Below are 15,517 nucleotides of genomic sequence, written 5' to 3' on the forward strand. Positions count from 1 at the left end.
TTCTTCCCTACCATATATCTTAATCTGGGTTTGTATTCTACACATTCAAAGGCGTTGTCAAAAAATGTTACCAAAGGCAAGATAAGTTACTTTTCTACCAAGCTGCATAATTTTTTACTAACGGTTACTATATTGTCCGATTTCTACTGTACCCTCTTTAACCTTATCCTCGAGTGGCCTCTTGGCCTTGATAAGTGGTGATGCCTATGTATAAAGAAAAAAAACTATCAGAACCTGGCCAGCTAGCCACAATTTTTCGATCCACTTTCCTTCCCCTCTTAACACTGTTTTTAAAAGGTCATTAACGTTTTTTAGGGCCAGGTTTATTCCATGATAGAAACCAACTCTACATCATCTGACCTACAAGAACCGCTCCTGAAAGTTAATTTGGAGATTAATCCATGATATGCCATAAATGTAAACGTCATTTTGGAGACCCCACCCCCACTCAATTTTCTGTATGAACTACACATAGTCTCTCATTTCGCAAATGGCAAACTTATGGTTTGCCTACTATAAGCAAGGTGTCGGGACAAGATCAAAGTGTAGTATCTGTTCTTCAGATGCTGCACTTCTATTTCTTGTTCTCTTTCGGTGGAGGAGAAATCCTTCACGACTGAGACAATTTTTATTTTTGTACCTTTTCTCCACGTTAAAAAAACGACCCTGGTGTCTAACTCTGTCCCGTGGGGAGGCATAGTAAATAGGTACAATCAGCTTGTTATTTAATGTAATCTGATTCAAAGAAAATTTTCATTGATCCGTGGGGAGGCATAGTAAATAGGTACTATAAACAAGGTGTCTTAAGTTTTTTTTTTTTTTTTTTTTTTTTTTTTTTTTTTTTTTTATGACATCTTTTACATTTTGTGTCCTGCTTTGACTTTTTATTACATATTTGTCGTAATTTATCACCCAAACTTAATTATGAGTCTGTAGCACGAGAAAAGAATTATATTGTCCATCAAGAATGTTAACATTTAAAATGAAATTTATCCTTTCATAAATATTTTTTTTTTTTTTTTTTTTTTTTAATGTTTATTTTTGATTTTATTTTTGAAATTTTTTTTTTTTTTTTTTAAATGTTTATTTTTATTGTTTTTTTATTTTTGAAATTTATTTTTCTAAATGTTTGTTTTTTAAGTGGGCAAGAGATCAATTTGAAGGGTTCTTTAAACAACCCATGGAAAATGCAGCTCAGTATATTTCGGACCCGAAATTCATGGAGAGGATTATGAAGTTGGGAGGTAATCAACCTGTAAGTATGTCCTTTCTAATCAATTTTGTGACGAGACAATACGGAAAGTACATAATGTGGTATAATTTAGTGTTGGGACGATTAATCAGAATTGGGAATCTAAAAAAAAAAAAAAAAAAAAATTGGGGGGGGTATCGTAATCGGAAAATATCGTTCCTGCTTTCCAATGCCTAAAACAATTGATTTTATCGTTTTTATTTCTTTTTGTTTAAAACTTAATTTTTCATGGCTTATATTAATGATGAAATGATAAATATTTATTGATTTTAAAGTATCTGGGAAAAACTAAAATCTATAAATCACACCCACAAAAGTATTTTTTTTTTTCGTTTGTGAAAAATTGTGTATACATTTTACATAAGTTTTGTGGTAATCTGAGACCCCCCCCCCAACCCCACACACACACGCCAAAAAAAAAAAAAAACAGCTCTATATTTAGAAATTTAATTAGAATCCAAATCCGAAATTTAGAGTAGAATCAATAATTGTATCTGAATCAAGGAGGAAACATATAGGAATTATTCTATCACTAGTCTAATCTCTATATAAATAAAATGAACTCATTTTTTCCCGTCGGATTTTGACCTTAATAGGATTAAAAATCAAGATATTTCATGCAAATATAATATGCACAAACGGCAGAACAATATCTGAGGTGTGTTATAGGCTTATTATTTCTCAAATTCCTCGATAATCTTAGATTTCTATACTTTTTCTGCTGAGAAGTCACGGCCAAAATCGGTTAAGATCAATGGAAGTGGTAAAATATTTTCTCTCTAATAAATTCCTCCTCCCCCTGCCACCACTTAACACCGTTTGGGGATCGTTCACAAGGAACAGTTGAGAAGAGAACACCGGTTTGGCTTCGTAGTTCTTTCATGTGAAGTTATTTAAAATCACTAAACTAAGCTGCAGTGCTCTGTGGCGTAGTGGTTAGCGTGCTGGACAATTCACATTATATTTTCACGTTCGCGCCGACCTACCGTAGTCTTTTTTTTTTTTTTTTTTTTTTTTTTTTCCATAACATTTTTTAAACCCTGTCTGTAAAGAGGTGCTGGACTGAAGTAGTAAATTAAAGACTATTACAGTGTGACTTTGTTATTTTTATTGAACTATGTAGCACAATATTGCTTTAAGTATTAGGACTTATTAATTTCTCATTCAGGTCAGTTCTATATTTGAAATATAATGGATCCTATTTTCACAGAAATGTTAAATTCATATTTGCTTGCATGTCGTTGGTTTTTCTGTTTAAAGAACTAATTGTTTTTGCACGATCCAGTAAAATATCAGATTTATCAAAACATTTCTCATTACGTGGCATTTTCATGAGCCCTGTTAAATTTTCATAATTTTGGGATATATCACTATAAGAAAGTACTTTTGTTTTTGCTTAAAACCACATATTAAGAAAAATCAGTTAACTATCTTAACAAGCACTTTTTTTTAGTTATTCCACTTGTGCAGACAATAGTTGTGTGTATTCAGAGAGAGGAATGGGCTGGAGGAAGTGAGAAGTGGGGGATAAAAGGATCAGTTATGTTACACTTTTACACCAAATTATGCCAGGTTATTACTGTTAAATGTTCATGTATTTGAAAAATTAAAGTCTCTTACAAATTATAATGTTTCTTTATGCATTTTTATTTATTTATTTATTTTTCTTTCAGTTGGAAACTCTTGAATCTGTAAAGAAAGCCTTAGTTGAAGACAAACCGAAAAGCTTTGAAGATTGTGTCGTGTGGGCACGAAATATGTGGCAGGAGAATTATGGTAACCAAATTAAGCAACTGCTCTTCAACTTTCCTGCCAATCAGGTCAGTTAAAAATTTGTTTTGCTAAACTCGTCTTATTACTGTTGTTGTATCTTGGTTAAAACGGGCTGCAATAGACATGGTCATTAACGATTAAGGAGTTCAACAACATGTTGGTATAAAAAAGAAAGATGATGTGACATAAGATGAGGAGAACGGGCAACTGCCCCAGAATTGGAGCTCTCTTATCTCTTAAAAATTGTTTAGTTAATAAACTAACTTTGCTCTAAATTTAAGACTGGGTGTGTTTTGAGGAGAGACGGAGAAAACTTATAGATTTTTGAAGCAAGACGGAGAAAACTAATGGGTTATGGGATTATAACCGTTTGTATTTTTCTTATAAAATTTCTATTTCTATTTCATCCAATGCCTGTAGGCACAGGTGAAATGCGAACAAATTCCACGGAATCTTTCACGTTTTTTCTAATGGCTGCAAATACTTGATGCTTCGCGAAGGCTTTCAATTGTATTTTTTATCGTGACGCTCTCACTATATGAGTTGCCTATCATGGCTTAAGAGAGGCCCATCTACCCTTGAAAGAAGAATTAAACCGTGCCAGTTTCCCAACCTGGTATTTTTTATCTCATATATGCAGCGCCTCACATTCCCAAATGGTCACCCATCTGGTACTGGCCAGGCTCAATGTTGCTTAACTTTGGTGATCTGACAAGAACCTGTGTGTCAATGTGATTATACCGTATAAATGCTGAATTTTTTTTTTTTTTATTGCCTCTTCAAATTAAAACTTGCAATTCGGAGACAAGTGAAAGTTTAAAAAAAAAAAATGCACTAAAAACACGCAGTACTAGAATAAATTTGAAATTTTTTGTTTTATTCATCAAAATAATTGCACGTTTTTGACTTTTAGTGCATGCATTTCATTAAGTTTTCAGGTTATTAAATTTTTTTCTTATGAATTCATATTGTTAGTCAATTTAAGTTCAAAAAGTTGGTGATTGCTGGTCTAAGCAATCTACATGTGTTCAGATAGAGCCGCTATACCTTAACGTAGGAGTATTTAACGTAAATATCAAAAAATATTAATAAGATGAATGAATCTAGTTTCTAATTCTTGACTATTTTGCAATCGAGATATAATGGAGAATGCAAAAAATATGATCGGACATTTATTTCTGGTTCGACTCTAGACTTTTGTACAAACTCGACGCCATGTTATGATTTAAGGAGAATAGAAAGTATATCTTGTGTGTGTTTTTTTTTTTTTTTTTTAAGCAGCTGCATAACTCTTGCTTTCTTTATTTTGTCCTTTAGTCCTCATATTCCACGAGTGATGTTTTTGACAAAGAGGGAAGAATTGCTGTTTTTGGGGTCAGAATCTATTCCATCTAACAATTGTTTTTCATTTGATGGAGATGCTGTGGATTTTTTTTTTTTTTTTTTTTTTTTTTTTTAATAAAAAGAAAGAAAAAAATAATTATAAACAATGAGAGAAACCAACATTTTTTCAAAATGGATCGATTAATGAAACACATCAGTTTTTACTTGGGAAAAAAAAAAATGGAAAATTATGGAGAAAATATCATCGGTTCGACTCTCCAGAAGTTCTTACTGACTCAATGCCACGTTATAATTTAAAGAGAGTGGAAAATGGATCTTGGGTTTACTTTTGGCGGCCGTGCAACTTTCGTTTCCTTTTTGTCCTTAAGTCTCTTCACATTCCACGTGTGATGTTTCTAACTTCTGAGTCCGAATCTATTCTATTTAACACCGTTGGCAATTTTATGAACTTGAAGTATTTTTTCGTTGTTCTTGAAAGTATGTCTTTTCATTTTTGTAATTATTTTTGCTTAATTCTTGGCATTTTAGGTTACTAGCTCTGGAGCGCCATTTTGGTCTGGACCAAAACGTTGTCCACATCATTTGGAGTTTGACTTGGAAAATGTAAGTAAAAATTTTCTCTTAAACGAGTACTCATTCCACCATAAATGCTGCAGGGTGGAGGGTAGCATTGCCCAGAGTGTCAAATTTATTTAATGTGAAAAAGAAGAGTTCTTGCCTTTTTTTTTTTTTTTTTCTGTCGATATTTTTCTCGAAAAAGACTTTGCTATATCAGGACAACTTGCTAATGTGCCCCCCCCCCTCCTCCTCCCCACCTTTTTTTTTTTTTTTTTTTTTTTTTTACCCCGTGAAACGAACAACAAGGGTTGTGTTTGAAGGCCATCACAATATTATGTTATGTTTGTGTAGTAAAAAAAGACGACAATATCGAAGGGGCTTCAATAATTTTCCACACCCATTTTATAAAAGAACGATTTCTTTTAATTTCCTTTTTATGTGCGGATATGTTTTAAAAATTGTGTTGTATTTGCAAATTTTTTTTTTTTTTTTTTTTTTTTTTTTTTTCAATGAAAACTTGTTTCTATTTTTGTATTTTTCTGCTTTTCAGCCTGTCCACCTGGACTACATCGTGTCGGCTGCCAACTTGCGAGCTGAAATGTATGGCATTAAACAGGTGCACGACAGGCAAGCGATCGCCAACATGGCACAAGGTGTGGAAGTAATAGAATTCGTCCCAAAATCAGGTGTGAAGATTGACGTCACTGATGCAGAGGCACAAGCAAGGCAGAACGATGCCAACTACGGTTAGGAGCACTTTTTTTTTTTTTTTTTTTTTTTTTTTTACTTGCTATACCAGCCCAGGATTCATTGTTAGAAATATTTGTAAAGTAAATTTTATCTACTTTAACCATGTATTTATATCCAGTATTTAAGATAAATGTGGATCTGGTTTCCATATAAGACAAAGTGTAAAATGTGGTTTTAATCATTGATCCTTATGAATTTTTAAATACGGCTGCTTGATGTTAAGAGCGCAGGGTTCATACAGGCTTGATAAGTCCTAACTTCTGTTATTTCGAAAATATGGAAAATGTTCTGAAAAGACCTTGAAAATCGTATTCTTTATGTCCAATACAAATTTGTCAAAACATTAAAAATAAAATCAAAATAAATATTGAATTACTTTTTGAAGTACTAATAAAAATACCTTAAAATAATTTTTAAATATTGAAAATAAAATCGAAACCTATTGTTCTCAAATTACATTGTAATATTGTAGATACAAGAGTTACGTCCCTTTATCAGGAAACTACCAGATGTTTTCCATGTAATAATATTGGGTAGTTTTATGCTAAAGGGACATAACACATGTATCCACAATATTGGAAATTCAAAATTTAAAAGTAAAACAAACACAACAAATGCAAATATGGTTGTCGACAGACATATTGTTTTGTATGTAAAAAGACATTTGTTTTGATCAAAATGAAAGTGCCTTGAAATCGCATATGGTTTGCACTAAACACAAAATGAACAAAAACTTTAAATAGTTGATCAATTTTGTTGCGCGTTAGAACTTCATATAAATAACTGGTGACATTTAAAACTACTTCGTGAAATAAAGCGATAAATGAAAATGACTTTTCCTGTTGTCAATTGTTTTTTTTTTTTTTTTTTTGGTTTATTATATCATATATATATATATATATCAAATTTGGTTTTGAAAACTTGAATTTTGTTTGAAGAAGGCCTTGAAAAACTTCAAAAAGATTTAAGAACGGACATTGGAAATCTGTACAAACCCTCGAGTGGCTAATCTAGGCTCCATTTAATTTTGTTTCATGAAACAAGTATATAAGTTATGAAATTTTAGCAATAGGTATTGTACATCAATTAATATTTTCTAAATTTTAGTTTCTTTATATTATTTTAGGGAGCATAGTAGTCCCCCCTCCCCCTCTTTTTTTTTTTTTTTAATACGTTCAGATTTGCATTATATTTGGTTTTGGTCGATGTGGCTAAGAGAATCAAATGAATACTCACAATTATAAAGTTGTGTTTTACGCGTATTCTGGTCTGGTACGTCCGAATATCAGTTAAAATTTGTTGGCCGCAAGTAATTCTAATGATATTAAGACCTTCATTATCCGATGTATCCCTATTGTTTTCACTAGTCGCCATTCTTAACATGGGGAGCGTGTATTTTGTATTGTTTGGAGTATACCTCAAGAGTCTTATGTAACAAGGAAAAAAAAATGGCGTCTACTTTAAAATATTAGATAAAACATCGGAATATGAAAGTCTTGATATTGTAAAAATTGTTGGCAATAAATTTAACTGATATTCGTTCATATCGTACCTGAATAATCTTGAAAATCAACTTAGTCTTCGTTTGGTCCTCTAGGTCACATTGACCTTTGATTTGTAGTCTTTCAGTAACAATGAAGCAAAATTAGGTACGTTTGAATTTCTGAAATTTTAAACTTTTCTTTTTTTAATCACAAGAATCAATTTTGATTAAAATTGGAATAAGGATTCTAGACATGTGGTTTAATATTTTTGTTTTAATTTATGTAAGATGGCATAAAAGTAGTATGAAACTCATCTGTTTGGAGAATTAATTTTACCTGTCTTAGGAAACTCATAATTGGAGAACACCTGTCCTATGACAGGTGTTCTCCAATTATGATTGTTCCTATTTACAATGCCTCCCCACGGGACAGAGTTAGACACCAGGGTCGTTTTTTAATGTGGAGAAAGGGAACAAAAATAAAAATTGTCTCAGTCGTGAAGGATTTCTCCTCCATTAACAGAGAACAAGAAATTGAAGCGTAAATCTGAAGAACAGATACTACACTTTGATCTTGACCCGAAGGCCAAGAGTTGCAGTTTCCTTGAATATCCCCTTGTCAAAACATTAAACATTTTTTTCATACAAATTTGAAGATTTTGTTACTACACTTCCGACGAAATATTCCATCAACTTTTGGTAGAGTGTCCAGATAACTTACGTTTCTTTTAAAGCTCTATTTGAAAGAATAATGAGTACCTTGTATATGTGAAATTTCTTAAAAAGATAAATATCATCAAATAACAAACTATACTAAAACATTGCTCGAATATACCCAGTGAAAATCAACTCTAAAAGTATCAAAAATGTTAATCATGTAAACAGCATTAAACGACCAAAGAAGGTTGACGTGTTGTTGAACAAAACTTTATATATTGATGTCGTTTTGAATTGTGTGTTCAGATTTAGGAATTGTATTTTCATGTTTTATTTCTAGATGACGAACAAATTGAACAACTGAAGGATTCCCTGCCTGACCCAGAATCTCTCCGCAACTTGAAGTTGACCCCTGTTGAATTTGAGAAGGACGATGATACAAACTTCCACATGGACTTTATTGTAGCTGCTTCCAATCTACGAGCGGAAAACTATGATATTCCACCCGCTGACAAGCATAAGGTTGGTACTTTTTAACCTTCCATCCAATTTGTAGAAATGTCTTCCGTTCTCTTGTTTAACACGGTTGTCACCACTTATTAAGGCCCGGAAGCCACTCCGGGATAAGGGTTATTGCAAGTACAGTACGTTAGTGTGGAGATTTGAAGTGTTTACTTAAGAGGGTGGTTCATTAGGAATTTGTTTACGTTCGACTTGAAGACATCCAGGTTGTAGTCAGGTGGGAAGCAGGCAGAAGTGGATTCAGCTAGACGGGTGTTTTTCATGAAAGATTGACGAGGGGGGGACCAGAGATTGGAGTTCAGACGAGCACCTGCCATGGAAATAACGATAAAACAAGGATAGGCTTGCAACGTCTCTTCTGTGGGAGAGAGGTTGCAGGGAAGAGAAAAGGGCATCTCCCACTAAGCCACTGATTTTCTTCACGTCCAACGTAAACAAGTTCTTGATGAGCTGTTCCACTTAAGTTAACAAATTTACTGAATTTCTATTACTAACAATTACTATATTGTCTAACTGACTACTGTACACTCTTAACCCTTATACTCAAGTGGTGATACATATGTAAAAAAAAAAAAAAAAAATTTTTTTTACATAGCTGTGGAGTTTGAACACAATCTTTGAATCTAACTTTATTTTTGTAACTTTGAACTCTGATATGGGCTATATAAGATTTGTAGGTCATGATCGATAAATTACGTAACTGGTTTTATATCAAAGAATAATTTTACTGATTTTGTAACCCTTCTCTTAGTCTTCCAACTCGAAGACCCTCCCTTCCCAACTGAATTGCTACTAGCTCTAGTGATTTCTGCCCTTCATTAATTGTTTCTGGCTCTAGTGATACCACTCCCCCTCACAGTACACACCTTAATTGTCTCTGGTTCTAACAACAACAACACTTAAATGCTCCTCATTCGCAAGGTACTCTCTTCCCCCTCTCTGCTTGACTGGCACAAATGTGTGTGTGGGCATCTTATAACATAATGCATACAAGCATGTGGAGAAAATATCAGCAGCTGCGAAGGATAGCTGGCTTGCGAAGAGATTAACAGAAGTAGCCAAAAGAAATGCAAATTAGGAAATATGCGTAAGCTGGCGTAAGAAGAAAAAAAAGGAAACCAAGTGATTGGGAGAAGAAAAGTGTGTGTCATAGAAAATGAACATGTAAAAATGGGCCGGCATGCAGTCAGAAGAAAGAGAAAAGCGAGCTGGGTTAGATGGACATGTGGCAAGCTGGTGTCAAGACAGGAGAGTAACATGTAATAAATGCTTTTGTTAAAAAAAAAGAAAAAAATGCTGACTCGGATTTTTATTTAATAATTTCCTTTGTTTGTAACTGCAACGTTACAAGCTGAAGACCTGGACCACTAGTAGTGGTTGATCTCCGGTGTTGGAATCAAGAGTGGTCAAAACTGAACTGCGATGGTTTGAGATGCCCAGAAGCCAGCTCCATCCGACTAGGATGAAAGCCATTACAAGTATAACAGAGTGCGTGTGAAAATATCAGCAGGAACTAGATAGCTGGCTAGCAAAAGTATTAGCAGCAGCAGCAGCCGCCTTTAAAGCACATATGCAAATTAGCAAGTGTGCATGAATTTGTCACAAGAAAAGGAGAAAAACAAATGCATTATGTGACGAGGAGCAGAAAGAGAAACGCATACAGATGAGATGGATGTGTGGTCCATGGTGGCGGCAAGAGACTTGTGAGATGGTGGGGTTTTGTTAATCTCATGGCAGACGCTGGTCCTGGATATGACCTTAAACTACATCAGGTAGTGAGGCCCCAGCTTGTGGGCTTTGGGGAGTGTGGAGTCACCCTTAATTGCCATTGCTCCCAAGTCCATTCTGACCCGGAGTGGTAGTACCTGTTAGCGTCCCAACTATGGGTTAAATAGAAACCGACTTGAAAACAACAAATATATTCTATTAAAAAAATTTTTCTTCCGAATCTTTGGATTCGGCATTAAATAACCTGAAAAGGGTTGATATGCCGTAAAACAAAAACAACCAACCAACCATGGCAGGCGATGGATAAATCGCCGTTGTAAAATGCTTTTATGGTTGTCAACAGGTTAAAATAGATTTATTTATAAGAAAATTGCATTAAAATAACTTAAACCGTAATACGGAAATGAACTATGTATAAAAAAAAAAAAAAAAAGATGCAGAAAATATTAATTGCTTATTTGGATAATTTAAACGCAAAAAAAAACAATTGGGACGCTGAAAACGTACACAGTAAAGCAATATGTTGTATTGTCACGTTGATTATGTACGCATGCGCAACTGGAAGTCGTAAACTGGATGTTGGGTTACAACACCTGTTACAAGGTCATTTGAGTTTTATAATTATATAGATAGATTAAAGAGACTTTGTCTATGGGTGTGCGGAATGCTTTCTGCTCAACTAGTGTCAATTTTCGGTCTACAGACTTGAAATTTGATATATAGGGGATTCAGATGAGTGAAAACGATTTGGTAAAGAGTGTCTTATAGGTCAAAATATAAAAATTGGAACTTGGCAGGTAGAAGTCGACTTAATGTGCATCCTTTACGCATGCATTTGTTAATTTGTAAAGCTTTGATATGCCTGTGTTCTTAGGTTAGATGATGGTGAATACTGCTCGAGCGTTAAACGTTTTGGTTTTGATTCTAGCTAATGGCACCCAAGTCATGTTTTTTCTTTTAACTTTTGAGATCACCACTACATATTGGGTACAATATAATAATCAACAGAACTTTTTTTTTTTTTTTTGCTTCTACAAAGCAGTCGCCACTTATCAAGGCCCGTAGGCCGCGCGAGGATAAGGGTTAATGGGTATACATAAGTAGTGGAAATTTTGTAAATTGGATTACTTAGGGGGACGGTTCATCAAGAACTTGTTTATGTTGGACTTGAAGACAATCAGATTGTAGTCAGCTGGAAAGCAGCAAACGGAACAGTTCCACAGGCGTGCAGTTCTAAGAAAGAAGCTTTGTTCATGGAATCTACATTTAGGTTTAGGTACGGATAAAGAGTGTGGAAAATTATTGATAGTGGTTTTGGTTAGACGAGTGTTTTTCGTGAAAGTTTGACGAGGAGTGACCACAGATTGAAGCCCAGATGAGCACTTGCCATGGAAACGATAAAGCAGAGAAGGCTTGCAACATCTCTTTTGTAAGGGAAGAGAAAAGGGTATCCCCCACTAAGTTACGAAGTCTGTTTTGGACTCTGTCAAGGCAGGATAAGCTGCTTTTAGCAGCTCCTGGCCAATTGTGGCAACAGTGCTCCATCGTTGGCCGTACCTGGCATTTATATACATAGAGAATTGCATCCTATAATAAATACAAAATCAACATAAAAATATCATATTTAGGTAAACTTTATGACTTGGCAATGCCAGGCAGCATGTTAATTGCCAAGTCATAAAGTTTACTTAAATATATTTTTATGTTGATTTTGTATTTATTATAGAACCAATTCTGTTGATTATTATATTGTACCCAATATATATAGTGGTGATGATGATTTAATAGGTTTTGCAATGTTGACTAAGTTTCAAACTCTGACTCACTGCTGCAATGTCACATCTGTGTCAGTTTAACAAGTATTTTTATGTAATGTGCTCTGAACTCCTCACACTTGTGCCCTCTCAACGTACATATCCCTAACAAGTAACAGAATCTCACCCTTTCACTTGAATATCCTAGATACCAGAAGTCCTTCTTCCTTTGGACTGCTTTGTAATGCCCTCTCTGTTTCATGACAGTACTAACCTGCAAAAGTTTAAATGTAATGTGAACTGATCTCTTGCTATTAAACTCTTCACAATCCGTTGCTAAGCATAATCACAAATCATAGTCCCTTACATTCAAAGTGACAGAATGTTTTTTGGAAGTGAAAGAGTTAAATTTAAAAAAATGTGTGATGTTTGCATGTTTACTATGAAAAATTGTTAGAGAATCTAAAATGTGTTTTTATGAAAGATTTTTCAAGGAAGACGATAGACGTGACCCCGAATTGAATGAAAAGGAGTTTAAATTAAAAAAAATATATATATATATATATGAAAAATGAACTTTCATATGATTTCCACAGAATGTCTCCATTTTTTTTTTTCATTCTTTTTTAAAGGATGAATGGCAACTTTTATAGCTTGTCTCTTTTGTACAAGACAATACAAATAATTTTACAATAAATGATTTAATCTTGGGTTTACTTTTGGCAGACGCATGACTTTCACTTTCCTTATTTTTGTCTTTTAATCTTGTTGATATAGGTTGCTCAATTTTTTTTATTTTCCAGAGCAAATTAATTTTATTTATTTGTTTTTATTTATTTTATTTTATTTTTTTTTTGTTCAGAGCAAATTAATTGTATTTACTTTATTTATTTTATTTTTCAGAGCAAATTAATTGCTGGCAAAATTATTCCTGCTATTGCTACAACCACTTCTCTTATTGTCGGTCTCGTCTGTTTGGAACTCTGCAAAGTAAGTGCTACAACGTGTGAATTGGCCATACTTTTGACGTTGAGTGTAGATACAAGTTTACCGGGTTCTAATGTGTCATTCCATGGTAGATGCGTACGTCAAAGATTTTTCTGTATTATTTCGGTTGAATTCTGAATAAGAACCTAATATTTATATACTCCATCTTCCTTATTCTCTGTTTTTGTTTGACCGAGAGGATGACATAATTGCTAAATGCACAAAGTTACGGAGGTCAAATGTTTGACCCCAAAAATTTTACTCGTGTGACCAAGAAAGGATTTGAGGTAAGGTGATTAGTTGTTGAGAAATATTTATCTGATCAAAGAACGTGTGTGTGTGTGTGTTTGCGTGATGCTACCCATGCTCCCCTCCTCAGGGTTAGAGGAGGAGCCGTTTGGTTTTACGGCAAATCAACCGCAGTGGGTCATCTTATGCCAGATATGGTTTATGTGTATAGTTCGTACAATCTGAAAGTGATTAGTTTGTCGGGGGAAAGTTTTAGTCGGTAATAGTTTGTTTAATGTTATTGCTGTGCGACCAATTTCTGTTAGTTTTTGTTTCATGTGTTGGAAATATTCTATTTTTTTTAAATACTCTATTATTTGAAGGGCAGGTATTTCTTTGAATAATTGTGCGAAGGTTATTGCGTGATAGCTTCTCCTGCGAATGTTATATTTTTTGCAATCAATCAGCATTTGACTAGTAGAGTTTCTTTATCATCCTCTCTCCCCCTCCTCCTCCCTATATCCATCTATCTCCACCCACGCCTACCTGAATCTGCTACCCCCATACACACACTACAATCTAATGTATTTTAACCTTCAAAACTTAAATATTGTCAATACCCGTCTCCCTTCCCCTTATTATCTCTTATCCCCCCCCCCCGCCTTTTTTCGTATTTCTTCTAAAACACTTCTTCCAAATACTAACAACCATTTCTGTAAGGTCTGACGAGTCTGTTGGATCATAAACATGGTTCAACATCCAAAACATATGTAACCGAACAGATCATCATATCTTGTCGCTCCATCTCTTCAACCAGCGGCGTGCGGTTTCATTACCAACACTGAGGTCTTCGTCCGTGCAGTTGGGCCCCAGTGGGCAAGATGTTAAAATGTGCTCGATGGTCTGAACTTTGGCACCACAGGGGCATTCAGCAGTTGTAGAGTAACCCCATATGAGGAGGTTTTCACCAGTTTTTGCAACTTTTGCCCTTGCCCTATTCAGAGTGACCCACTCCGAACGGGACAGGTGTGTGCCAGGTGGTAAGGTTTCACTGGGCTCTGGCAGTGCTATATTGTAGACTGAGGGTCTACCTCTCTCCACATCTGCAGCCGGTAAGAGGATGTAGGAGTGTCCGGTAGTTCCTCCACTGTGGCAAAGCTTCGCCGGGACACAAGTCGTCTAGCCACCTCCAAGTAGCCATAGAGAGGGTGTCTGGGGGTCTTCGCGTTGTTTAGTACGCTCAACTCTCGCAAACAGATAAAACGGTAATAAAAAAATAAAATATATATATATATATATATATATATAAATCTAAACACTAACAAAAAGAACCTTGGACAAGAAGAGCTCAAAAAGAATTTACTGAAAGGAATGAAAACACTCCTCACCTCTGTTACCTAATTTTCTTCAACAAAAAAGAAGGTTCTCCAGAACAACCGTTTTGGAAACTGCCAATCTTCAAACCGACATAAGTATTACCGTTTATTGTATTTGTAATTATAATTGGATGTAATTCGTTTTTGAATGCAATAACTTGTTGGTCTTTGCCTTCGTCCAAAAAAAATACGGAAGGTTTTTCTGCTACAAAAGATTCTTTTCTATAAAATAAAAAGTATTAGGAATAACTAAATCAAGAAAATTTTCTAACAAAGTACCCCCCCCCCCTCCAAAGAAGACAACTTATCAAGGTCTGAAGGCCACTCAAGGATAAGGGTTAATTAGTGTATTGTGGTCACTGGGAAAACTGCGTAGTGATGGTTAGTGGTGGAAATTGGGTAGAATTTGATTGGATGACTCAACGTTCAAAGTTAACGTACGTAATTGCATTTCATACGTCAAAATCTGTTTCTGGGGTGGGAGTGGGGGGGGGGCTAAGATAAACATTAGTTTCAATTAGCTTTGTTTTATCAGGAGAAAAAAAACTTTGATATTTTTGTTCTGTTTTTCTTGTTTCCTTTTTTTTTTTTTCTCTCTTTATCTATAGAAATTAAAATCTATCTTATGAAACTTTAATTCCATATTTTCATGTGAAAACTAAATCAGAAACTCATAAAAATATTTTCTTTTTCGTTATCACAGTTGGTTCAAGGTCACAAAAAGAGTGAATCCTACAAAAACGCCTTCGTAAACTTGGCTCTTCCATTCTTTGCCTTCTCAGAACCGATTTTGGCTCCGAAACACAAGGTTTGAACATTTTTTATTTTTTTTTTTTTTTCATTTTTAGTTAAAAATCTTGGATGTTATGGTAATAACTCCAAATCTTCCAACTAAAATGTCATCAAAAATTGGTTTATCGATACCCACGTTGTTTTTCCGTTCTGAAAAAATATTGTTTCCTGTTCAGAACCCTTCCCTTACCCTCCGCAAAAATGCAAAAAGAAAACTGTATATGAAATACGTACCCATGACAAAAAGAAAATATCGTGCACCAAAAATCATGTAAATTGATGGAAGTAATTTTTGTTTTAAACAACGATCTCG

At 34.5% G+C, this 15,517-nt stretch overlaps 1 protein-coding gene across 9 annotated transcripts in view; it reads left to right on the plus strand.

Moving 5' to 3' along the window:
- LOC145265608 (ubiquitin-like modifier-activating enzyme 1) overlaps nucleotides 1–15,517 on the plus strand; it is a 194,905-nt gene that overhangs the window by 170,281 nt on the left and 9,107 nt on the right. For all 9 annotated transcript variants that reach the window (XM_080121619.1, XM_080121622.1, XM_080121623.1 and 6 more), the window contains 7 exons: nucleotides 1,142–1,255; nucleotides 2,926–3,072; nucleotides 4,898–4,972; nucleotides 5,478–5,673; nucleotides 8,158–8,339; nucleotides 12,725–12,811; nucleotides 15,116–15,220. In XM_080121619.1, the coding sequence (XP_079977745.1) occupies nucleotides 1,142–1,255; nucleotides 2,926–3,072; nucleotides 4,898–4,972; nucleotides 5,478–5,673; nucleotides 8,158–8,339; nucleotides 12,725–12,811; nucleotides 15,116–15,220 (906 nt within the window). The remainder of the gene's footprint in view (nucleotides 1–1,141; nucleotides 1,256–2,925; nucleotides 3,073–4,897; nucleotides 4,973–5,477; nucleotides 5,674–8,157; nucleotides 8,340–12,724; nucleotides 12,812–15,115; nucleotides 15,221–15,517) is intronic.

The sequence above is a fragment of the Euprymna scolopes genome, chromosome 40 (assembly GCF_053919585.1).
Source record: "Euprymna scolopes isolate OS-2025 chromosome 40, ASM5391958v1, whole genome shotgun sequence".
Taxonomy (NCBI): Eukaryota; Metazoa; Mollusca; class Cephalopoda; order Sepiida; family Sepiolidae; genus Euprymna; species Euprymna scolopes.